General features: G+C 34.0%; 2 protein-coding genes across 6 annotated transcripts in view; one reads left to right on the top strand and one right to left on the bottom strand.

The window, feature by feature from the left end:
• The window catches only part of LOC103569365 (protein lap1), a 28,704-nt gene extending 28,574 nt beyond the window's left edge, over nucleotides 1-130 (bottom strand). Inside the window, exon 1 of the mRNA XM_008546645.3 lies at nucleotides 63-130. The gene's annotated coding sequence lies outside the window, so the exon portion shown is untranslated. The remainder of the gene's footprint in view (nucleotides 1-62) is intronic.
• LOC103569367 (FERM, ARHGEF and pleckstrin domain-containing protein 1) lies at nucleotides 131-26,314 on the top strand. Of its 5 annotated transcripts, none has more exons than XM_014441604.2 (15): nucleotides 131-290; nucleotides 1,167-1,465; nucleotides 2,157-2,261; nucleotides 2,475-2,697; nucleotides 2,869-2,992; nucleotides 3,369-3,456; nucleotides 3,554-3,870; nucleotides 3,958-4,032; nucleotides 7,166-7,308; nucleotides 7,874-8,161; nucleotides 22,809-23,053; nucleotides 23,672-23,761; nucleotides 23,831-24,737; nucleotides 24,810-25,221; nucleotides 25,305-26,314. In XM_014441604.2, the coding sequence occupies exons 2-15, from the start codon at nucleotides 1,283-1,285 to the stop codon at nucleotides 25,378-25,380; spliced, it is 3,276 nt and encodes a 1,091-aa protein (XP_014297090.1). In that variant the 5' UTR covers nucleotides 131-290; nucleotides 1,167-1,282; the 3' UTR covers nucleotides 25,381-26,314. The 5 variants fall into 5 exon arrangements, with proteins under 5 accessions (XP_014297090.1, XP_053595470.1, XP_014297091.1 ...); XM_014441605.2 differs by lacking the exon at nucleotides 131-290 and adding an exon at nucleotides 317-589; XM_053739494.1 differs by lacking the exon at nucleotides 131-290 and adding an exon at nucleotides 582-671.
• The last annotated feature ends 1,080 nt before the right edge of the window (nucleotides 26,315-27,394 follow it).

The following is a 27,394-nucleotide window of genomic DNA, read 5'->3' on the forward strand; positions in this document are numbered from 1 at the left end:
TTGATAACCACTGGAGTCTTGTGTTCATACTCACACATTTAAAGATTACATAGAAACGATACCCAAGTAGGATGTAGAGATGGAGTTAGTAGTTGCTGATGCTCCGTGCCAGTGTGATGATGAAAAAAAAGAGTGGGGAGTCTTCAGGGTTCTGTTCTGTTCTGTGGGTGTTTGCTTCAGGTTCGAGCATCACCGTTTCATACTGACGCACCAGCCGTGTGCTTTGTCATTGTCTTTGATAAATAAATAGCTAAGAAGCTTCCGAGGAAGCTTTTCACGGAGCTCACAGTGTAAGTGCGCAAACTGAGTGCTAGTTTTTTATTTATTTTTATTTGCAATTATTGTAATTATGATGAGGATGATGGTGGTGATGATTCAAGTGATTGTGGTGTAGAATGATAAATATTTTTTGAGGATGTGATGCCGGGTAGCAGGACTAGTGATCAATGAACTCTCTCTCTTGCCTCTCTCTCTCGCTGGTTAGCGCGGTCTCTCTCTGGTATCTGAATGTCTTGGTGTTTTGGGGCGTGCTCCTTCAGTGTTAAACTCTAGCTCACACTCCACCGGATCTCCATGAACAAGTTTTAACGTACTCCTTTTTTTATTGCTATTATTATTATTATTATTTATTGTTTTTTTCCATTACTATTATTATTATTATTATTATAAAGGTGCGTGGCCTTCGATTTATGCATTTATTTTTAGCACGTAATTTAACGTCGTGAAATTATATATTTTTTTTTTTGTTTTAATGATGACGTTGAAAGTGAGCAAGTGAACTTAATTTGTAAAGCTGTTATCATTTTATTTGAATAATATTTTATTTTATTTAAATTTGCCGGGTTTATTTTTTTAAATTTAAATTTTAATTTCGCTGGCAATTTATTTTACTGATACGATAAAAAAACCAGGAGTTTTTTTTTATTGACTGTTATCGGTTACATCAGAGTGAAGAGCAGAGAGTGACATGTTCTATATATTTTCTTTTTGTTACTTTTTTTAATCTCGAAACTAAAAAAAAAAATCCGGCTTTTATCTTCGGGTAATTTTTGGTGAAATCGACTGGTTTATTTTTAGTTTGTATTTATTTAACTTTGCTTTCCTCTTTTCGACTCTGTATGGAGGCTGGTTTGCTGATAATAATAATTTATGATTTTTTTTTAAAGATGAAGACCTAACGAGGTACAACCGGGCCAATGAATGCTCATTGACGAGGACAAAAGAGTCCGCGGGAGGTGACGAGTAGAATTACGCGGATGTTTTTTTTTATTTTAAATAAGAAATGATTGATATTGACAACAACTTCGGCATGATGGGAAGCTCCAAGATGCCGCACAGCCACTCAACTCCGGCTGGCGTTGACGGTGGAAGTCGTACTCCGCCTACGACACCACGTAAAGCTGGAAAAATGCTCGCCGTGAGAGTGCAAATGCTTGATGACAAAGTCACCATGTTCCAAGTCCAGGTAAAATCATCATCATTTATCTTTTTTTTAAACTTATCTCGAAAAATGAACTTGTCAAGTCTAAAACGTATTTTTTACAATTGAATACGCGACGTAAGTACGTGAAAATGATCGATTATTGAGGTCAATGGGTCTAACTTACAAGTACTCTTGTCATTCTTCAATACCTCGTTCAAAGTTTAATGAATCTCATGTATGGTTTCTTCAAGTATTTAAAATTTGTTACAATACTGATACTTAATAATTAAAATTATTATTGTCATTAATTGAAATCAATAAAAAATAAATAAAATACAAGAAGTGGAGCCTTGAAGTAACGTCAGTCAGATGAGTGATGAAAAGGACCAATTGTCTGATAAATTTAACCCGTGATTCACTTATAAATCTATTAGAAATTACACATATATGTATGTACGCTTATGCATGCCCCTCGGTACATATATCTATATATTTAATACATAATATATGATATAATTTCCACAAGGATGGACTATTAGAGCACATAACTTATCGGGCGTAATGCATAAAACAGCAAATGAAGGTACAAAGATGCAGGCTGCGGTGACCTATTGATTTATTTATTTTTCTTCCCTATCTTCAACGAAAATTATAAAAAATATAATCCTATAAATAAAATATATATATAAATAAATAAATCAATCAGTTTAATTTATATGTTTACTGTCGACAGGCTAAAGCATTGGGAAGAGTTTTGTTTGATCAAGTATGTAAGCAGTTAAATTTATTGGAGGCTGACTACTTCGGGCTGGAGTACCAGGAGCCAAATGGAACTAAGGTAAAAAAAAATTATTAATTCCATTTAAAGGGCGCGATAAATCCGACCTCTTTTTCCGAATTTATTTAAAACCCTCTGAAGTAGTGAGGTCTAAAATTATTTCGTCCGTTACCTGGTTTATTGAACAATAGCTATGTTATTTTTATATAAAATAGTCGATAGTATTTTTAGCGGCAGTTATATATTTTAAATGGTTGATGGTTTTATTTTCAGTACTGGTTGGATTTAGAGAAACCTGTTTGTCGACAAGTAGGTTTAACAATGGTCGATCCACTGTTAAGATTCTGTGTTAAATTTTACACACCGGACCCAGGACAATTGGAGGAAGAATTTACAAGATATTTATTTTGTTTGCAAATAAAACGAGATCTTGCTCATGGTCTACTTCAATGTAATGACAATACTGCTGCATTAATGGCTAGTTACATTGTGCAAGGTAATATATATATGCATGTCTTTTTAATTCTATGTATTCATATTTATATATAGCCCTCACTTATAATAATAGCAGATGTGTCAAAAGAACTGATGAATTATTACGTGCGATAAATTTAAATAAACCAATTGTATTGTCATTATTATTAATTTTTTATTCTTCCTCTTTCAGCTGAATGTGGTGATTATGTAATTGAAGATTATCCAGATCATACTTATTTGTCGACATACAAATTCGTCCCGCATCAGGATCATGAACTTGAAAGAAGAATTATGGAAAATCATAAAAAACATTCGTAAGTTTTTTAATTTAGGGCAGTCTCACACTGCCCCCACTTTTTTTAAATATTCAATGACTCGACTGTCACCGAGATATAGATTTGATAAAAAATTACTCACAGTTGTTATCAATTGGAAGTCAAACAAAATTTGGTAAATAAATTTCAGTAAAATCTTCATGTCAAATTTTCTCTAATTGATAGCAACTGTAAGTAATTTTTTAAAAAATTAATTAATAAAATTTAATATGATTGACAGTTCAAGGTCATTGAATATTTAAAAAAAGTCGAGAGGGGTCTGATAATTCCCTTAATTTATCAGTTTATTTATTTGTAATTATCATTACTTAGAATAAATATTTGACATTGATCTAAATAAATAAATTAATTATAGAGGTCAGTCTCCAGCGGAAGCAGATTTAAATTTATTAGAAACGGCTCGACGATGTGAACTTTACGGCATGAAAATGCATCAAGCTAAGGTGAGACACTACTGAATATATTATCGGTTATTAGTTAATTTATTAGCTAATTGATTATTAATAGGAATGTATTGATTACGGTTAATGTGTTATGCAGGACCATGAGGGAGTTCCATTGAATCTGGCGGTCGCGCATATGGGCATCGTGGTCTTCCAAGGTTACACCAAGATCAACACCTTTAGTTGGGCGAAAATACGCAAAATCAGCTTCAAAAGAAAACGATTTTTAATAAAATTACACCCGGAGGGTTACGGCTATTACAAAGACACCGTTGAATTTTTCTTTGACGGACGTAATGAGTGTAAAAATTTTTGGAAAAAGTGCGTCGAGAATCACGGGTTCTTCCGTTGCTCTGTTGTCAAACGCGTGTTGAGACAAAAAACGCGGGTCCTTAGTCGTGGATCTTCCTTTAGGTAATTAAATAATAAATTATTATTTTTATTAATTATTAATTAATGCCTGTTAATTTATTTATTTATTTATTTATTTATGCTTATCAGGTATAGCGGAAAGACACAAAAGCAAATCGTCGAATTCGTGCGCGATAATTACGTAAAACGTCAAACATTTCAAAGGTCAGTTTAAATTAAATTACCACGCTTATGCTTTTTTTAAAATTAAACAAAACTTTAATAATAATTATACTATAAATAATTACAATTATAATTACAATAATTTAATAATATTTATCATCCCCAAGTATTGTAGATAGTGCATGAGTAATTATTGCGTCCCCTGGAGTCCAAATGTTGGTTTTAAAAGTTCATGAATATTATTTATCATAATGTGCACACCTGATAAATTGTCACACAATGTTTGTTTATATTTAATTACTGTAATTATTTATTATTTAATTTAAATAATACTGGCACGTCTCTCTTCCAAGAAGTGTCCATTTAAATAATTAATTTAAAATTATTGCAAAAAAATAATTTAATAAAATGTAAGATAAATTTTACGGGTTTTAAACTTGTAAATATATATATATATATATATATATATATATATATATATATATATATATATATATATATATTTAGTAGACGACTAAGTATACTCCGAAATAGCTTATTCGTCAGATTACTTGCTTAGTAATCCAAAAGTTCCGTGTTCAAATCCCAGCAGTACGCCGTAATCCAACACGAGCCAAAGTATTGAGTATAGAATAATGTTATTAAATTTATTCTGATAATTAAACTTTGGTAAATAAAACTACAACGTATATACAGTTTCGTTTGTTAAATAAATAATAAATGAAATAGAATTCGTTGGAACAAGAAAAATTTTTGCAATAATTTTGAAAACGTAAATTAACCCATTTAATTTTTTATTTAAATATCTATCGGTATTAATTATTTATTATTTTATTTTAAAATAATTACGCACAAAAGTAATATTTATTATTATAAATATTAAATATTAAATGTTAGAGTGTTGCCTGCTCGGACAAATGGGTGGCGGGGAGTCAGGCTCACCATCAGGCACGAATTTAATCACCTGAATGATCGATGTTTAATCCCTTTTTATTTATCAATAACACTACAGTCTTATTATTATTTTTTTTTATCTATTCACTTATTTTATTATTATTATTTTATTTAATAATAAATTTACTTGTTTCCCGTTAACGTCCTCACTGTCCCTAAGTTCACTCAAATGAAAAATCGCAATAATGCTCCATGTTTTATTTTTAGCTGACAAAAAAATAAATTAGTTGGATTTTAAATTAGTCACGATTTAGATAACAAAATCCTTATCGTACAACACACCCGTAATTATTTTATTTAACTTTTTCTGTTTTATCCTTGTAAATATTTAGCAAACAACAAATAATAACAATAATTATATATATGTATACATATATTACAATTCATATCCGGCACTTAATCACTGATAAGATATTTCCGCGGCAATCGCACAATCTGCGAAAGCTTTTACACTTTTTTTAACATTCGCATGCTAAATTTATTTATTTAATGGACTAACGAATTTTTTTTTTTTTTTTTTTTTTTTTTAATTATGCAGACTCGATATTTTTGGTCACATAAAATATGAAATTTTTTACAATCTTATCTACAAATCGCATATTGATTTAAAAGATTTTTTTTTATCATTGATTTCATTAAAAAAAAAAAAATTAGTATATAATTTATCAAATTATAGCTGACGTCATAAGCCTGGTCTACGGGACGCAGGGGAATTTTTATTTGAATTTCAGTCTTCCCATTACCGTGCGTTTAGTTTTGTTCCTGACTACCCGTTATAAGCCACTTTTATTTTATATAATTTTAAATGTCATATTAACATTTTGTTACATACGCGACTATCCCGATTTTCCTGGTGCTTATGGCGCTAAAATAAATACTTATCTTTTTACACTAATAATAATTATAATGAAAAAAAATGATAATGATAACGGTATTGATTACAGTAATAATTAAAATAATAATTTTGTTGATCAACTTAATGCTCAATAAAACTTTTAAATTGTAACAGAAGCTTTTAATATAATTCATCATTACAATTACCAACAATAAATTATATTTTACTTAATAATGATTAAATTATTATCCGCGAAAGATAGACAGTAAATTTTCATCATTAATTTGTCTATTTTTCCTGTTGTTAGTTTATAATTTAGAGAATTTTAACGGAGGCTTATAACGGGCTCTCTGGTACGAAACTCCTTAGAGTGGTTAAGTGGGGAAGTTGTTTGGACTCAGTAACTCCCGATTGAGGGAAGAAGCTTATGACGGGTAGTCGACTGTAATTAATTAATAAAAGTAATTTTATATTGTGAGGAAAGAAATAAAATTCTGTCTCATGCCGTGACAGGCACGATATATTTTTACAATTACCTGCAATAAAACTTATAATTTAAATGCTGGTCAGTCGAAACGAGAGACTTTTTATATAAATTAAACTGTCAACTTGGTCAGTTAGGATGACACATGATTATTCTGAGAGTTACAATTAAAAAATCAAATTGTGACAGGGTTTAAATTAAGTCTCAAACTAATTTACCGGGTAGGAACAGACGGTTTCTGACCCAGAAAAGAGACTGATGATTTTCAACCCGATAAATTGCTCGGTGTTAACTCGAGTGCTTCGACTGACTAAAAAGGCATTATATCGTAGATAAAAAATAAGTTTTTTTGATAAATTTGCTGATGAGTAGGCAAGAAGAAATTATATTATTTTTTTTCTGTGGCCAAAAATAATTTGATTCTGCATAGTTAGCATTTTAAAAAGTAAAAAAAATGATTTCATATAGAAAAAAAGAAGTGATATTGATTTTCATATTTTTCTGAATGACATCATTATTTTTATACAAAAGAGTACACACATTTTTTGTCATCAAGCCGTAGTTAATTATTCATGAAGGTTTCAAACCCTACGAGTTTCCAGCGCTTTAGAGCAGGATAAAAAATTCATAAATTATTTTTTAAACAAAAATTCTATTTAAAAAAAATAATAAAAGCATAAGATAAAAAAATGCAGATCTCAGCGCCCGAGGTCTATGGAGATGAAGTGAAAAAAAAATGCACTGGATGCGAATAATTATAAGGAAAAAAATATACTTTTTATTTAAATATAGCCAAAAAAAAAAAAAAATTAATATAAAAAGACAATGAAAGAAAGGTTGTCATCCTGATATAAAAGCGTGACACAGGTCTGATGCTGAACTTGACTCTCTCTTGCTCGCAGGTCCAATTCATTCCGGCAGACTAGCGGTTGTAGGGCATTGCAGGGCTCGGAGGGGGGAGGTTATCGTGGCGCCACCCCTAGCAGCTCGCTTATGGGCAGCTCCAGCATCTCTGCCCACCCCCTCCTGCCCCTTGGCGACCCTGGTATGTACCACGACCGAACAACACTGATATAAATTCACCAATTAAATTTATCTTCAATAAAATAATAATTAATTATTTATTTCAAAATATCAAATTTTAAATCTTTTTTTTTATTGGATTTCGCTTTTTTCATTTTTTTTTATTTTAAAGTAATTTGTAAATAAACGTCCTATTGTAGAGTAGTGCTTAGGTGACATAGACAGTAGGAGCTTTTTTTATTTTTATTAATTTATTTTTTTTTTCATTTAATTGATCAGTTGAAGCTGCATTTGATAATTAAAATTAAAGACAAATCGGCAGAATGACCACCGATTAAATTTTTATAAAATACAATGTTGTGGTTTTTTTTTTTTTTAATTAAATAAATACCAGTAGTTGCTATTTGCTATAAAAATTTTTAAATTAAGACTTCTCACAAAATTTCCGCTTCTGATTGTCATAAAAGCATTGCCCTGATATTTAACAGAATAAATTAAACGAATAATTAGAAAAAAAAGTGATTTCTTAAAATAAATAATGAAAAAAAAAAAAAAAAAAAAAATACTAATGATATTAAATGATTTAGCCCTGGGAACACCTCATCTGTCTCTGTCATGCGGCTCGATGACGCCGGATTCTCCGACGACTGTGACGAGTGTCTCGATGGGCGGGACGAGTCATCACCGTCGCGACGACACAGCTATGTCCTGTCGGACGCTCACCTCTATCGACGTCCATACACCAGCTACTCCCAATCAAGTACCGGGACGACATATTACGGCTGCTCACCAGCAACTCCATCATCATCAGCAGCAGCAGCAGCAGCAACTTCACCACCAGCAGCAGCAGCAACAACGGATAACATCATCAACAGGTCGTATCAGCCCCTCTAACAGCAGTCCCCCAGAATTTCCACCACCCCGACCCTTACCCCGACATCCTTGGCAGCGTTCCGCAAGCTGTCGTGAGCTTTACGCGACTTCCTTCGAAGATTCAGGTCGCGCGCGGCAGCCTCGCAATGACAAGCTGGAAGCCGGGTTAGCAGACACCTTCCAGCTGCCATCGCAAGGCGAATTAGATGCACCTGTAACTCGTTACGACGAGAGTAATCGTTCGTACAGTGCAGCGAGCTCAAAGCTACCATCGCTCGATCACGACTCAGTGCCCGAACGCGTTTACAGCAGCTCTTATCCCGGCACTTCCTCGGTCTCTACTGAGTCCGGGCACGAAGAGTCGGGACCAGGAGCTGACCTATCCCACGACGATTTGTCCCACGACTCCTACGAGCTCCTCGAGCGCGAGCACGAGTTTGAGTATCCCGAGTCTTATTCGAGTCCTCACGAGGACGACGACGAACAGGAGGCACTGTCTGATCAGAGCGACGAAGGAATCGAACACGAAATGTTTCAAATGGACTCTGAAACTGATTCCTTCGTCAAACATCGTTCTATTAAATCTACCGACAAACAATTATTTAAATCTGTACTCGCGGATATTAAAAATGTTAATAAATCAAAGTCTACGGATCGGCACTCAACTCTTAATAAATTAGATAATAATACTAATAATAATAACAACAATAATATTATCAGTAATTTAATTCCACTGACGACAGCTATGACGACGACGACCACGACAATTACTAACAATAATTTAATTGTTACAGAGGCGCGAATTCAGCGTTCGTCGACGCAAATCGAACGTAAATTTGAAATTAAAAATAATATAGGTGACTCAGGTAAGCCGCCGTTGCCGCACCAGGATACCGTTAGAAAAGACCCGGTTATTTTACAAGTGCAGAAGCAAAAGTTGACTGTTTTGAATGAATTAAAGAGTTTGAAACCTAAGTATAAGATAACGCACGTGGATTCCGAAGTGTTGAGAGATGAGGGAATAATGCGACCTAAATCCCGTATTGACGATGACTTGAGTCCGGTCGACGGCAATAAAACAATTTTAGACCAAGCTCGCGAGAGGACAACACGCGCTAGAAGTATCGTCAGTCTGGAGGATCAAATTCATCGGCCGTATATCGAGACCGGTAGTCTCGGAAGAAATCACGGGAATAAAAAACGGGAGGAGACTAGAAGTATTGAGAAATTGATGGCCAAGGAGAGGAAAAATATTGAGAGAGAAGAGCGTAAGAGGATGGAACGGGATGTCAGACGGTGGGATAAGAGTGATCGCGATAGGAGATCGTCGATGGGACGTGTGGATTCCCGAGAAAGACGTAGTATGGAACGACTTGATTTCCGTGAGACTTATTCTGTACGTGTGGAGAGAGATGACAGCCGCGAGTTGCGACGCAGCATTGAAAGACTCGATTCAATTGAACGAAATAACGGGGAGAGATTTATTATTGACACGAGTATCAATAATAAAGAGCGCAATGGCAAGCGTAATCATCGGGATTCATGCCGTGGCAAGAGTGTCGAGCGCTTGGATTCGAGGGAACTGAGGAAGAGCATGGAGAGAATCGATTCGAGGGAAAGCCGCAGAAGTCCTGGTAAGACTCACGAGTATGAGAGACACACATGGGAGCGGATTGATTCTGGCAACAAGAGTCCCTTTGATCACCGCCACAGCTCTTCACGCGACGTACGTGGAAAGAGTTACGAGCGTCTGGATTCCCGTGAACGAGAGCGGCCTACTTTCGACTTCGATCCACGGACTATTGAACGTCTGAGTTCGCTAGAGAAGACTGTGCTCGAGCGATTTATTCCCGCGGATTCATTGGATAAGAGCTACGACAATGGTAATGGCAAAAAATATTCTGGCAGCAAAACTTCTGCTGACAGACGTAGTTTTAGTAGAGTTGATTCTCGGGAGAGACGCAGTCTAGAGAGATTGGATTCACGTGAACGGAGACGTAGTATCGAGTGCTTGGAGCCGTGTAGTGAAAATTCACATCGCCGGAGAGACACAAGAGATAAAAAAGATGAGCTGCCTAGAGAACGTGATGACTGGAGAAGTTTGGAACGTGCTCGCAAAGAGGCCGAGCGGCTTGAACGTGAGCGACAGATCAAAGTATTTATGGAGACACGTAATGACGCTGATTTACCACTGGAATGTGAAGCTAAAATGAAGTCATCATTTACTGAGTACGATCCCAAAGTCGTTGGCGGAGTTATTGTTGGCTTCGAAGAGACTTCTTTAGCGGGACACATTCCCGTCGAACGGACCAAGAGCGATCCTTGTCCTGGACGGCAGCGAATTGGGTCGAACAGCAAGAGACATATGCTGATGCACCAGAAATCTATCGATCTTACGCCCGCCGACTCAGGTGACGAGGACGCGTTTATTGCCGAGGCACCACGTAAAAGTAACGACATTCCTTATACACTTCACAAGCGCGTCATGAATGGGACAGTGTCTGAAGACAAGTCAGAATCAGATAGCGGTAAAAATTCTACAAGCAAAGTCACCAGTAAGTCTATCGATTTAGTTAAACTACCGATTAAACAAGTGACAGATGTGTCAATGCTAGATTTAACAAAACTACCGCCCACTCCGAATGCTATTACAAAATTGATAACAGATCGACCGAAGAGTATTCTTATAAGTCCTGACAAAACAAAGTCTCCAAAAATACTCAGTCCTAAATTATCACCAACGGAACCTAAAATAATTCACATAAATACGGAAAAGACACCTACGGGTATTTTAAAATCACCTTTGAAGACGATGGATAAAATAAAAAATGAAATAGCGATGCACAAGTCTGCGAGCGTTGATAAAAAAATCCACAAGTTATCACCTACTGATCCCAATGTCACGATTATTTCGGTGATTGATAAGAAGAGTAAAAAATCACCCGCTGACTCCGGGTCTGAGCGGTCGCCTTCCAAGGGGCAGAGCCTAGCGAGCATCGTTTGCTTGGAAATGAAGCAGGTACTGGAGAAAAAGGAGGTTCAGAAAGAGCGGCTGAAGGTTCCGGACGACTCGCTAGAGAAGCAAGACAGCATTGAGAAAATTCCGCTGCCAGAGATTCCTATCCGAGGTGGAATTATCAGATCACCGACATTAGAAAGGTCTCCGACCAAAGACAAGTCGCCGTTGCGGTCACCGACTAAAGAAAAATCACCCGTCAAGTCGCCGACTATAAAATCACCGACTAGAGAAGTGATAACTGTTGACATTGAGCCTCAGCCGCCGGCTACACCCACACACAGACCGACTACGCCGATAAATATTCCACCGGCTTCGCCGACACGTAAGCCAGACGCATCTCCGAAGACTTCAACAGCAACTTCACCAGCTAAAAAGCCTGAGAAACCAAAGACTCTTGAAAAGCCCAGCATACCTGAGAAAACAAAACGTATTTTAGATCGTATTGAGTCACGATTCTCTGAAATAAGTAAAAATTCACCGACAAAAGTATCACGTCCTAAAATAATAGACACTGGGTTTGATGACTTCGTTGATCCGGTAGCAGATTTACCGCTTGATGACGTCCCAGTTAAGCCAGCGTTTGAATTGGAGACACTAAAAGTGCCTGACTTTAATCCATTTATGCTGAGACCGCATGCAGAGCCGCTGCGTTCAAAGTCGCTGTCGCTGGCTGAGGAGAAGGCGCCGATAGATACTCTGCTGTCACCGGAAGTTGAGAACAAACACTTTGTGCCAGATGTGTCGCCGAAGAAAATAAAAAAAGCCAAGTCGGAACCCAAGAAGGATTTCAAGAAACAGTCGAAGTCACTTGAAGGCGACAAGCCGCCGCTCAAGAAGACGGGATCCAAAGAGTCACGCGTGTCGCCGGCGACCTCTAAGATAGACAAGTCGAAGTTAAAATTAGACATGCCGCAGGAAATAATAATCATTGACTCGACGGACGTTGACGTTGATGTGGAACCGGAGATCAGTATTGTACAGAAAGGGAGATCCAAGTCGGTGACCCGGTTGACTGATCGCTCTCTGTCTAAAGATGAAGAGCCGAAGAAACCGCGTGCTAAGTCCGCGTCCGTTGATGATGAATTGATAAAAGGAATTGTTGTTTTTAAAGTTGATAAGGCGCGGCCCAAGTCTCTGGGGATTTCCAAGAGTCTCAGCAACACGGAAAAGGATTCTATCGACAGAGTATCCCCGAAGAAAATAATGAAAGGCAAATCTGTTGATGGCAAAGTGTCTCCTATTCGCAGATCACCTTCTCGTTCACCCGCACGCAGTCCTGATGCCAAAGAGTTGCCGGTCCTTAAAGACGAAGGCGAAGAAGAAGCGGCGGCTGAGGAACTTGAAGTAAAACCAGACGTAGACAAAGACGAGGATAAGTCAAAATTAAAATTGAATGATACTGCGCAAGACAAATTGGTGATTCGTGAAAGTGGACCAGTGCTACGACGTATGGATTCTATTCAGTCACCAGCTATTCAACGTCGTGCGAAATCTTTGGACACTACGGCGCCATTGATTCCGTTAAATAAATTACCACCAGCAAACGCTTTGTCTCCTAAAGACGACACCGTTGATGACCCTGATGATAAAGCTCTGGATAATGATAAAAAAGAAATAAAACTAGCCATTGAAGTATCACCCAATCATCGTTCAGACAGCACTGATCCTACTCCAGTACCAGAAATTTTTACCGACTCGCAATCAATGACTGAGCCCTCGACTCAGTACCTCGAGTCACCGTTGAATGAATTCCAAGATATAACAACTTGTCCGGATTTGATTCCGTATGAGCAAGAAAGTGGACAAGTTCAGCAGAGACCATCGCAAGAAGTTGAAACGGTAACGACGAAGATTAAGCCGGCTACGAGGTTCATTGATCAAAGTTCTGTTGAATCATCAGCGGAGCCAGACATTGTTCAAGACAATCAGATAAAGCCCCTGAGCGATGTTAAAAAGACCAAGGGGGAGAAGAAAGCCGAGAGTTCTAGTGGCACTGACAGCTCGGAGGGTGAGAAGAAAGGGATTGATCGTAAAATGAAGACAATTGGCTCGTCCCTATCGATCACTACTGACGAGGCAACTCCACGTGGTTCAATTGAACGCGATGATGTGCCGAATGTCACGGTGAGCATCGTCGAGGGACAGATGGAGATGCCGATTGATTACTTTGATGGGGATGATGCTCCACATATGGTTAAATCGCCGATTCAGATTTCTATTGAGGAGTGTTCGGATGCCGAGGAAGAACCATCGGCGAGTGAAGAACAGAATGATGAGTTATTTGACCAGGCGGTTTTCCAGGCCCAGCAGCAGGAGAAGCAACGACTGGATTCAGCTGGAGACACCAGTGAAGACACTTTGGATGCTCTGGATGCACAAATTCAGATGCAGGGACCTGACAGTGACGTCTCGTCGCCGGATTACGCTGACAAGATGGACGAGAAGACGTTGGTTGAAGTCGAGTTGACACCTGAGTACTTGGAGATGCGTAAAGAGGACGATGAAGAAGCTGAAGAACTCCCGGAAGATGAACCACCGAGAATGGACTCCGCGGACCTGAGCAACGCGGATTTGGATAATAAAAAATCACGACTGAGTACTGAACGATCGAGAAGTGAAGAGACGATAACTTATACTCCGGATCGCGAGGATCCTGACTCAAGTTCTTGCTCAATAGCCCGTCCACTGGGTATCGGAGTCCTGCAGCCGATTGTGGATCACCGTGAGATCGCGATGATCAAAGAAAGCCGCCGAGAACTTTCGTTGGAAGACGAGAGCAGCAGTGGATCTCAACCAGGACCAAGAATGGAAATGAGTTCCACGTGGAAGCCATTTCCTCTTGAGAGTTCTGGGAGTTCTAGTCTAGAAGACGCGGGCTGGATGCCTCCAGATAGCGATCAGCATCATCAGTACCCGGAAGGTGCTTCGGGTGAAGACAGCTTCAGAGAAGACCTCGCAGACTATCCGGGAGCTCTTGCGTACACAATAGGTCCAGAAATTCTAGCCAATTACGGAGCTTTTGCTCTGTCGCGCACACTTTCACGTATTTCTGAAAGATCGACAACTTCCGAGCAAGATAAGAGCGATCTCGAGGACTCATTTAAGCCGTCATCAAGGTCACCGAGTCTGGATGACGAGTCTCTGATGTCTAGCGACCATCAGCCTTCATTGTCATCAGATCCGCCTTCTGGAACAGCTTTGCCGTCGGTTTCTGACGATCGCAGAACCTCTTCAGAGCTCCCAGACATTCCTATAGACGTACCAGGTAATCCGGATGACGACACAAAGTCCCCGAGAACCAGGAGATCTAGATTGCAGTTACAGACTTCAGAAGACTGGCCATCGCCTCCCAGCTCTCCGGTCTTCGAGACTCCGGTGGTCAGTCACGTGGAAACCTTCTACATGGAAATAAAACCCGAGGAAGCTGTCAAAGTGACTGTGACTGACAGCACCGAGACACCGCGTAACGAAGACAGTGACTCGAGCGACGAAAATCGAACTCTGCATGACGATTTGCACTCGGGGCTGCTCGAGGACAACCAGAGCTCAACTTCTGCGACTTTAGTCGATGGCACAGTTAAAATAGTCGTCAAGCCGCGCAGCAATTCCTACATAACTGGTTCCTCACACAGCGAAGACACTTCCATGGGTCTCTCCATGTCCGAGTGGTCGAGTTCCAACAACACAGTCCGTCAATTTTGCCAGTACTCTGGCACCAAGTCCGATGACAACTCACTTGCCGAGCTCGGCGCTTCTATTTCCGACTGGTCCGGCAGCACTACTGTCATCCCCGGGCAGCAATACTACACGGCAATAGCCGCGGAAAAAAGCCAAAGTGACACTACGACTTCGGAAAAAAGTGTCACAAGCATGCGTCCAAATTCTAAATGCCAAAATGTCAATTTATCAGCATCACGAGAAGACCTGACTAACTTGGGCTTCGATGATGACGACACCGGTTACCCCGATGACGGCGAAGAAGGCGAAGGAGATGACGATCAAAGAAACGACGAGTTCAACGAAGCGCGCAAGTTTGTCGAGAGTCAATTCGACGAGCACCGCAAACGCTACGACGATGATCAATCGACAAACGCTTACACTGACATATCACCACCGCAGATAGTATTTCACCGTGACTACGATGACGAGGAGGAAGAAGGAGTCGATGAAGATTTGGAGTTCGGTGCATTGCCAAGTATACCTGTGCCTATTTTAGAAGAAGAGGAAGAAGACGAAGACCAACATCTGTATGACAATGTGCCGGTACGTAATATAGGCCGAGGAAGAATGAAGGTCAGTCCTGCTGACAGCATGTCAGAGGACACCCAAGACAGATACTCTGGTCTGGCTTCAAGGTCGAGGTCTGGAGACGACGAATGGAGTTTCGAAGAACCGCGAGTTGAAATGAGTCTAGATGAAGATCGATCTTCCCGGGCATTAAAAGAAGCTGCTCATAAATTCAATCGCGGGTACTCGGACCCCGTGCCTCTGGACAACAGACGCGGCACCAGGTCCACTCAGCGACCTGTGATTTTTCCCAATAGAGCTAAGTCAACTCCTTACTACTCGACGACGAGCTTGAGCGGGGAGTCGACGACCTCCAGTCCTCCGATGCCAGTGCGCACGCAAATACGAACTAAGACCATGGCAGCTTACGCCGCATGTCGCAGTCCCCAGAGCGAGGGTGACACTTCCTCGAGCATGGACAGTCCCGCACACACTCCAGACCGCGGGCAACGCGCTTTCAGGCGCAAGCGGCAGCTCAACGCCAAACGACGGCATCGCGTCTCGATGGACTTGGAGATAAAAGACGGACACGTCGTCTCCAGCACGGATTCTAGTTTTGACGTCGCCAACATTCCGCCCCCGCTCCTGATCGAGGAACAGGAGGATGTAAATCCCGACGAAGAGGAGGAAGATATGATGGAGACTCTGGGTCATGAACAATAGATTCTGTAATTTATTTATTGAGTTTTAAGTTTTTCGAGAGGATTTTCGAGACTGATAACAACGAGATACGTCAATAGACTAAACGATTTAATCGTTTTAAATAACACAAGCAATGTCGAGTGCTCGTGATGGCTACTTAATACAGGAATTGAACTATAAAAAATAAATAGAGATCAAAATGATTTTTTTTTTCTTCAAGCGGAATGTCTTGGAGAGAAAAAATAATCGCGTAAGCATTGTTGAGTATAGAACTGTTTACGATAAAAAAATAAATAAAAAAAACACAAGTTGAGAGGATGTTCGATTGAGGTGTAGAGCAGTAGAGTCTTAGTGCTAGGCTTGTAGTTAGGTCACAATAAAATACTCGATAGTATTAAGTCGTTACTAAAGGAATTTAAAATAGGAATGAGTAAATCAATACAATAAATAATAATATTTATTATTATAAATTAATTCATTAATTAATTGATTGATTGATTGGTTGAAGGAACAATAGAACTGACGATTAAGTTTACAAATGGATGACAATCATCGCGCCACGCGTCAGTCATCAATTATTAACAATACACTTTCCTCCCTTAATCTACTATAGCAAACGGGTAATTTAATAAATCTCATATATATTTATATATATACATATATACATAGAAAAAAAAAATTATTAGTGCAGAAAATTTTTACTCGCCCTAATTTTCTTGATGTCAAGAAATTTTTTGCATTCTGGATTGGATACAAAAATTTTCTTGAAGAGAAAATTTTTCTTAAAGCGGGAAAATTTTTATTGGGGACGAGAAAAAAATTCTTGCGCCAAGAAATATTTTTTTTTCTGTGTAAAGTAAAAGATCTAATACCTGATCAGGTTAGTATTCGATTACTCCATATATTTGTATCTATATTTAGTAAATATAGATATACAAATATATGAGTGATTGGGTACTAGTTCCCTGATCGGGTATTAAGTCTCTTACCTTATATATTATATGATTTCGGGAGTGATTTACGTTCAATAAGTAATAATTATGACAAAAAATAATAAAGTTGCTCAATATTATAGATTAACGTCACGTCGATTTTTATTAATTAACTATTTACTTTATTGTATTTTTTTTAAAATCCTCTATTAGGATTTGAAAATATTATTTGTGATAAATGTGCCATATTTATTTTATAATTTAATTTTTAAAAATTTACACAGTATTACTAATTCAATTTAAAAAATAGCGCAAGTTGAGTGCCGAATCGACGACTTGCCAGGGAATTGGTCACACAAATAGACAAAAAAAAAAAAAAAAAAAAAAAAAAAAAAAAAAAAGTAGAGACTGTATTATTTTATTTAAAAATATATGGTCGTAAATTAATGTGGAGTTCTATAAAGTTTGAATGTATGTGCGACTGTCAAGTTGACGAGAAAAAAACTTTTGAATTTAATTGCGTTTGAAGTAAATGCAAAAAAATGTATTTTCTTTGGCATGAGGAGGACCGATTGTACAATTAAAAATAATCACGTAGACTCGTATCGGTATTACCTGTAAAATAATGCATCTATAGACCATCATACCCCATTATGCACAATCATTGCACAAATTAATTTACACGATTATTAATTATGATTAATTAATAATTTTTTAAGTTATATCATTTTTTTTACTTTTATATTCATTGGAAAATTCATTTCATTTTAGCATTACTCCAATTAGAAAAACGACTGATATAATTGTGTACTCAATTAAATTATAATATCGTTAATTATTAAGCACACGAGCCTCGCCCAATTACACGTAGTTCAAATAATAAATTTAATTAATTAATTAATTAAATAATAAATAAATTACTATTAAATAAAAATGCCAGAGTAGGCGATAAATAATTTTATTAGGGAACAATTATTAGGAAATATTAATTTGAAAAAAAAAAAAAAAAAAAAAAAATAATTACGTTTTTAAAAAAGTCGACTTGAAAGCCCGCGGTTTTAATTGATCGATGTAATTTAATTGGTTAATTAATTAATTGGCGGGCTTTGTTTTTTTATTTAAATGTAATTAATTGATGGGTCAATTAAAAATGAATTTGGTGTAGTTGAATTATTATGAAAGTAGTACGTAACATTTTGACAGGTGGTGATTACAACCGATGGAACTACACTAATGGATACGTTAATTCGCCGGCTTGGCACGTGCCATTCCGGGTCAACCCGGTGCGTAATGTATTGGCTCATGCAACGCCACGCACACTCACTAATCGGTTCTTACCAGCCTATCCAGAATGAACAACCGCATATGTGGGGTAATACAACTTAAAAAAAAAAGACAAAAATATGAAAATTAAAAATGCCTTTAAGAGGAGAGACATTTTAGTTTAGGGACAAAATTTTTATTATTTTTTTTTATATAATTTTACAATTTAGTTCAAATTTTTAAAAACAGCAAAAAAATTTTCACTCCTGCCGAGAAAATTTTATATCATAAATTGAAAACAAAAATTTTCTTGGAGAAAAAAATTTCTTGCATTGAAAAATTTCAAAATTCTAATTTTTTTTTAAATCAGCCGCGAAATTTAAAAAAAAAAAATTGAATTTTTTGTTGTAAAAAAATCGGATAATTATAAAAGTAAATTAATTTTTTTTTTTAATTTATACCAAAGAATTCTAGTCAAATTAATTATAATTATTTTTATACTTAGAAAAAAAATAATTACATTAAAATTTGATAAAAATTTCACCTGCGCGGGATTCAAACTCGGGAACTCCGGTCACAACCAAAATTAGTAACTTCTCATAACTTTTGTCCTTAGACTAATTGTCTTAAAACTCAAATAGGCAAAAATAAAATAAATTATTTTTATTTAAAAAAAAAATTACAGTTAAGCTGAGTACCACGTATCACACGGCGAATCTTGAAATTTATTTTATAAATTTCCAGATAATAAAAAAAAAAAAAATATGTAAAAATAAAATTTCTTTTTCCATTTTATTTAAATTTTAATAATTATGCATATTTTTAAAAACTAGATTTAGATGCATCACAATCACATTCCATCACATTCTTATTTTTTTCATCTACTGTATAGTTCACTAGATCACCTTAGAATAGTTTACAATTTCATTTATCAGCAAATTATAATTAATCCCAACATTGTAAATAAATCTCAGTGATTTATTCCCTCAATGTTTGCCGCGGACATTAATGCCCTCGAGTGCCAATTAGATTTTTTTAGACAAAATATTTTTCATTGCTTGTCTCGTAGTTAACTATATATAAATTTACATACATACATACATAAATAAATACATTCATACATATAAATAAATGATATAATCAAATTACACATAATCATTAATATTAATTAAAGACATTAAAACACTTGACTCTCTTTCTCTGTCCTGTGTTGTGTGGTACTTAGCATCCCCGCATCTAATTATTGTTAATTACAATTAATTACTAACTATTAATAACACTATATATATACACATTAATTAATTTATTAATTAATTAATAATTTGATTGGTTGATTTGTTAATTACCCCACCTATGAACCATTTAATAAGTAGCGACCCTTTTAATTCCGTCATTACCATAAAAAAAAAAAACTTTTTTAATTAATAACTTGATAATTATAAATAATTAATTATATTTAAATAATTAATTATTGGATGTGAAGCACAAAAAAACGCACCATTTAAAATAATGATCCTGAAGTTAGTAGACAATTAACTATTTTCGGATTTTTTTTTCGAAAAATAAATTACAAAAAAAATGCACATGTAAAAAATTTTAAAAACTACAGGTGCAATTTTTTCAAATATTTTTTTTTTCATAATTTCATTTTGAAAATGAAAAATAAAAAAATTATTAGACGAGTAACTTCAGTATCATAATAAGCCGATGTCTGATAATTTTTTGATTTTTCTAAAAATTATAAATATGAAAAATAAAAATATTTTGAAAAATTGCACCTGTAGTTTTTTAAATTTTCTACAAGTGCAATTTTTTAAATATTTTTTTTTATTCATAATTTATCGATTTTGAAAAATTCCAAAAATTATCGAACGTCGGTTAACTTCAGTATCATTTATGATAATTCATTTTTTAAAAAATAAATATATATGTATGTATATTTATATATATATATATTTATATATATATATATATTTAAGGTGCCTTTATGTATGTTTTTTTTTTAATTATTAATTAATTAGTAATTGATATAGATGTCAATGAATCACCACCTGTCGACTGCAGCAATGGGAATATTTAAAAAAAAATATAAATATTAATATAAAAATAATTAATTATTAATTATTGATTATTAATAATTAAAAAAAAAATTCCCTTTTATAAAACGTAAATATTTTTTTTCATCCTTGTACTCATACACTCCTTTTATAAAATTTTTAAAAATCTCGTCACTATTGCGCATGTTAGTTTTACTAAATCTCTATTTAATTGACTAATTAATCAATTGATTAATTAATTAATTAAAACCTTCTGTCACCGAGAGAAAGAGAGAGAGAAAGAAATTAATTATAATCCCGTTTTTATATTAATTGAAAAAAAAAAATGAAAAAAAACTTTGAGAAATTTTTTTATCAAGAAAAATTTATATGATAATTTGTTAACAAGATGATAAATATGATAATTTTTTCTTAGATCAATTTCCGAATTATTCATGTTGCACAGTTGAAATTTATTAATCACGTCATTATTGTTGTTAATTAATTAAAAAAATAATAATTATTATTATTATAAATATATAAAAAAAAAATTCTCGACGATACGGTATCAAATAAATTGTACAAGTGAATATATTTAAATATTTTACGGTAAAATTTATCTTGAGGTCGTCAGTCTAATTTATAAATTGATAATTAATTAATAAATTAAGTTAATAAATAATTATCAGTATTAATTATTGAAACTGTCGGTCAAGAATTTTTTTTCGTGAGCTTTAAAAATTCAATTTAATTAAATTTATTAACAATAATAATAATAATTAATAATACTAATAATAATAATACAATTAATCATAAATTCTGACGATCTTAAAAAAACGTAACTTTTACCCGTTTGTCTTTTGGCAGAATATATAAATAAATAAATAAATAATTAATAATAATAATAATGAAGAATGAAAGGTAAAGGTACGCGTCGATTTTATAACAATAAACGATGCTTGTTAAAAACAAATTAATAACGTTATTCGATAAATCAAATTGAGCTCTTCCTGCGTGTTTAATAAAACGCAAATAAAAAGTAAATAAATGAAATTATTAAATAAAATATAAAATAATATTAAATTGAGGAAGAACGTGATGGAAAAATAAAAATTTTAAAGTGAACAAAATAATAAAAATTAAATCGTAGGAAATTTATTGTACATTGATTATTGATACATAATAATAACATTAATAAATTATATACAAAGTCATTTACAGGCGTTAGTTTTTAATCTTTTGTAAAAAAAAATTTTAGTTCTTTTTTTAAATTCTTTATTTTTTTTTTCATTTATCAGAGTTGCCAGTCACCCAGGTAGCACACGACTGTGACATCAGTTTTCAGGCAACTTTTTGACTTGATAAGGCATTAATATGTTGACAAAACGATCAGAATTTATGTCACTGAAAAAATATCTACTGAAAAGACAACACAAGTGACGAAAAAAAGTAAATTATAGATAGTGGTAAAATAAGTCATGTAAATGACTTTTCAATTGACATGAGACAGGAAAAACAACACGTCTTTGTCTCCGGAACCAACACTTGCATGTCGTATTCATACCAAAAAAAATGACGGACAAAAAAAAATTTGTCTTGTTCTTTTAAAAGACATTTTAAAGTTGACTCTGTGCTACTTGGGGCAAAAAAAAGAAATTACGAATTTAAAAATTTTATTCGCCCCAGTGGGATTCGAACTCCGATCTTTCAGTTTTAAGTCTCCATATCGGACATAAAAATATTCAAATTTATGACCAGGATATTTTATAAAAATAAATTATTAATTCAAATTTTTTTTACTAAATAAAATTTTAGCTTTTTTTTTCTAGTGAATTTAAAATTTGAATTTGCGCGGCAACTCTGCTTTTATTATTTCAAGAGTTTATGAAATATTTAATTTTTTAAACCTTTTTATTTTTATTATTATTATTTTTTTTGTATCTTTCTTAAATATTAAATCGCACTCGTGGAATTGTTGGTCGACTGGATGACAATACCAAGTGTGAGTAATCCCCATGTAAAGGAAAAAAAAAACTCTATATAATATATATTTTAATTAAATGTTTTTCCATGTTACTGATTGCGCACCAACACAAAATTATCCGCTGCATCTATTATTTATTTTACATACATTAAATATTTATATTATTTAAGTAATCAATTAATAATAATAATTATTGTTATGTTTTTTTAATGAGGGTCCGATTTTATTTGTGCATCCAAACCTTAAGAGACTTTATATTTAAATAAATAAAGTGATAAATTATAATTTAAAACTTAGCACAATTTCGAATGCACGGCACGTTATTTTATTTTCAGATATATTTAGAATATAATTATTATTTTAATTTAATTTAATGATTTTTTCTACGCTGCAATGTCGCATGTTCCTCAGTTTGTCTCACTCCACATTTTTTTAAATTGTGAGATTTATTTAAATTATGATTTTATAATATTATTTTTATTGCAGATGGTGTTGATGCTAAAGAAGCCCAAGACCAAGACCAAGATCAAGATCATGAACAAGTTCAAGTTCAAGATCGGACGCCAAAGGCTGAAAATAATAATTCATTTTTCCTGAATGGCAAAACTGAAAAGACAAATGGTCTTGCGGATATTAGTGTCAATGTTAGTGTGATAAATGCTGCTAATTTAAGTCTTGAAAGAACGGCTAAGATTGGCGAGCTTGATGATTCAGATCTTAAAAAAACTAAGGTAACTTTTATTCTGATTAATTTTTTACTTTAACATGTAATTGATTATAAATAAATGGAAAAATTTGAAAAATGGTTGACTTTGCGGGCCAACAAATCTTTCTGCTATTTTTGAGCTCACTGCGCTCAGAGACGTCATTATTTGTAAATTTTTAACCTCAGAAAACTTTTACTTCTTTTAAAAAATTTTTTGCATTATAAATTGAAAATAAAAATTTCTTGGGGTGAGAAACTTTTTTTTTTTCTGAAAAAATTTCGCTGAAAAAAAAATTAATATTTGTCAGATATCTTTGGAACAAAACTGATTTACAAATATTTTGGGACAATCAAGAAGATTTTTAAAACTAAGTTTTGATTAAATGTTGAAGCAAATCTATCAAGTGGTTTACGAGTTAAGTAACAAAAACCTAAAAAACTTTTTTGATTTTCTACTCGTCTGATTGACTTCAAAATCTTATCAATTTTAAATTTTGATAAGCCCTTTTGCACATCATTTCAAAACGTCGAGATCTGATGAAAACTCGATTTCAAAAAATTGAACCAAAATTAATAACTTCCCTTTATTTTAAAATTTTAAATTTTCATATTGAAAAGTTAAAAAATATTAAATTAATTACAGAAATGGCCAACAGACAAAGCTTATTTTATTGCCAAAGAACTTCTTATGACCGAGAGAACTTTCAAGAAGGATTTGGACGTAATAAATGTGGTGAGTAAAATACTATTATTTTCTAGTATCAACTGCTTGATTTACTGAATTAAATGAGGGTATGTTCAGTGGTTTAGAGAAGAAGTGTCAAGAGAATCCGATTTGGAAGGGGAATCCGCAGTGGGGTTGATAGAACTGCTAGCTGATGCTCACGGGCCGTGTTTACAAGAAATGGAAGTGCGTTTAGCTAGATGGGAGAGCAACGCGCGGCACAATATTGGTGACTTTCTCTATAACACTCTGCTAAACGTTCTGCCACTCTACGATCAATACTTGGAGAACTTAATGCCAGTGCTCGAGAAGATGGAATACTCAATCCGCACATCACGTCGCTTCGACCAATTATGCCGGGAATTCGAGAGCCAGAAATACTGTTACCTTCCTCTGAGTTCATTTCTCCTGAAGCCGCTTCAGCGACTGCTTCACTACAACAGTATTATAGATCGTCTGCTAGATCACTATCCAAAAGACCACACCGACTTCGAGGACTGTCTTGCTGCGCGAGACCGTCTCGGAGAAACTCTTCTAGAGGGACTGACAGTTTTGAACCAGGCCCAGAACCTCGTCCAGCTCTGCGAGCTGCAGCGCGACATCAATGGGTTCGATAATTTAGTCCAGGAAGGACGTCGTTTTATTCGTCAAGGATGCTTGCAGAAATACAGTCTCAAGGGCTATCAGCAGCGGATGTTTTTTTTATTTTCCGATATTTTACTCTATACATTCCGTACTCAGCAACCTGCGCAGTGCTTCCGTGTGCAAGGTCAGCTGCCGCTCAAGGGGATGGTCATTAAAGATGGGGAGGATAACAAAACTGGCTCGGATTTTGTGTTTGTCATTGAACAGGGCAATCAATCATTGACTGCCGCTGCCAATAATGAAGAGGACAAGGAGCGATGGCTAGAAGATCTAAATATGGCTATCGCGCAAGCTGATACTGTTGATGGAAAAACTCCTTATCTCAGTCTTAAATCATCAAGTAATTATTTTATTTTACCCGGAAAAAAATATTATTTTTAAAAATTCAAATTGGAAAAATTTATATTTTTAGCGGCACTAGGATCGACAGATGAAGTGGGTCTTGAATTAGACCGAACGAACTGCGGTGGAGCCAAAGCATCTCAGCGTAGCAACACAACCGTCCATGTGTGCTGGCACCGGAACACCAGCATAAGTTACAGCGACCAATTGCGGGCTTTCCAGAACCAACTTAGCGGGTTTTTACTCCGCAAGTTTAAAAACAGCAACGGCTGGCAGAAGCTCTGGGTCGTTTTTACCAACTTTTGTTTATTTTTTTACAAATCACACCAGGACGACTTCCCGCTCGCGAGTCTCCCGCTTCTGGGTTACACCGTCTCGACACCCTCCGAAAAAGATGGCATTAATAAAGACTATGTATTTAAATTGCAATTTAAAAATCATGTTTACTTCTTCCGCGCCGAAAGTGACTTCACATTCGGAAGGTATTTATATTTTTTTCTTTAAATTAATAATTTAAAATTCAAATTTTTTTTTAATTACTTATTAATTAAATTTTTTTTTTCAGATGGATGGAAGTAATAAGAAGTGCGACACAGCAAAGTCACATTCCAATTAACTTTGCCGAGAAGGAAAGTTATTGAAACTTTATAAAGTTTTTATTATTTTATTTAATTAAAAAAAAAAAAAAAAAAAAAAAAAATACGCAACAGCTGTATGTATTTATTGATTTTTATACTTTTAAATGCTTGATCTACTATTTTTTATTATGAATTTTTAAAATTTTATATTTAAAAAATCTAGTTATTCAATGAGCAATAAAAAAAAAGTGATCTCCCTCTTTATATATGTCAAAATATATCAGGTGGAATATCTCAGTCACTAATATCTCAAGGTAAACAAAAGTAAAAAATATTTTTGCTGAGATTTTTTTGTTTGACTCGTAATTTTTTTAAAGAAATGAGGGAGAGACCGATAAAAAATCAAAATATAAAAAAACGCGGCCTTAAAAAAATCCAATAATTTTAAATTCCAATTGGTGAAAAATTTTTACTCTAATATTTTATTTTTACAACAAAAAAAGAGACAATTATTGATTGTAAATAATAGTCTTGCAATTAAAAAGCGAGACAACAAACATCGAATTAACGTTAGGATATTTTTTTTAATTAATATAATTTTATTTACACTAGAGTTATGTCCCTGACAATAATTTTGTTGAAATTTTTAAAACTATTAGTAATAATAATAATAATAATAATAATATTAATTAACCAAGTAAATGTTATAAACAAAAAAAGAGAAATGTTATCTAGATAAATTTTAATTATTTTATAAAAATTCGTCCATGTTTTTTATGAATCAACCGGTTGATTAATTAAATAATTGATTATTGTAATAACAAGTGATTGTTTACTTTAAATATTATTGTATTTTATTTAATTATCTATACTATTAATTATCATTAATCGAGACTGTAAGAATATTAAGACTTTGCAAATATATACGATCGGAAATAATTATATCGAATCAATTTCAATATCAATTACCGCAATTTATGTAATTAAAGTACATATATATACATATATAAATAAATAATATCATAAATAAACATATAGGCAGCTTATAATTAAAATCTTTTTTAATTTTACATGAATAAGGAATTGTTTTTACAAGGATTTGATTTAATCCTAAAACTGATCGTTTCTATGGAATTTATAAAAATAAAACCCAGTTATAAATAAACGTTATATATAAATATAAATAAAAAATAAGAATATGTTTTGTTTATTTATCTGGACCTCATATATTTTTTTCAATAGTAGATTTGAATTAAAACGGGTTATTAGAGTAATTATGATTATAATGAAAAAGTTTGTGGTTGTGATTAACGCGATGGTAAAAATGCAAGTGACGTTGATGAGCGTTTAGTTTAATTTATCTTTGCTGTCAGATTGTGTGGGAAATAGATGCGATGTCTTAATGCACAGAACGGGGTTGAGGCAAACATTTTTTTTATCGCGAATAAAAATCTTTTATTTACGTTTTATTTATGGACGTAAGTAGACGTACTTATTTATAATTACTTTGGATTATTATTATCGGTTTTGGTAAAAATATTTTACTAAATGGGTTAATGATTGTTAAATAATTTATACAGAGTAAATATAAGTTATAGTTTTACTGCACAGATATTTTTGTTTGCTTGTAAAAATTATTTGAATTTTAAATTTTATTTAACAGAATTAATTTTTTAAAGTCTGAGAATTTAAATTTTTGTAAAATTTTTTTTTTAATTCTTTGGGATTTTTTGGAAAAAAATAAATTTGTTTTTTTTTTTTTTTTAATTAAAACTCGGGTATAAAATTCAAGCTTACGAAAGATTCTTATCGTATATTTTGTAATGCATTTTTATGGATTTAACTGATAAAAAATAATCCTGAAGACTTAAAATTATGCCCGATGTTTAAAATTAAGAGCCGGCATTTAAATTGTCATTAAAAAATCTCGATTGCTTAAAAAACTTTACGTTAAAAAAAAGAAAAAGTTTAATTTGGCCTAGAGAATAAAATAATAAAATAAAAAATTACTTTACCAATTTAATATGAACACAATTCCTTATCAATTCAAATCCATATCAACTTCCCGCCTTTTTTT

The sequence above is a fragment of the Microplitis demolitor genome, chromosome 5 (assembly GCF_026212275.2).
Source record: "Microplitis demolitor isolate Queensland-Clemson2020A chromosome 5, iyMicDemo2.1a, whole genome shotgun sequence".
Taxonomy (NCBI): domain Eukaryota; kingdom Metazoa; phylum Arthropoda; class Insecta; order Hymenoptera; family Braconidae; genus Microplitis; species Microplitis demolitor.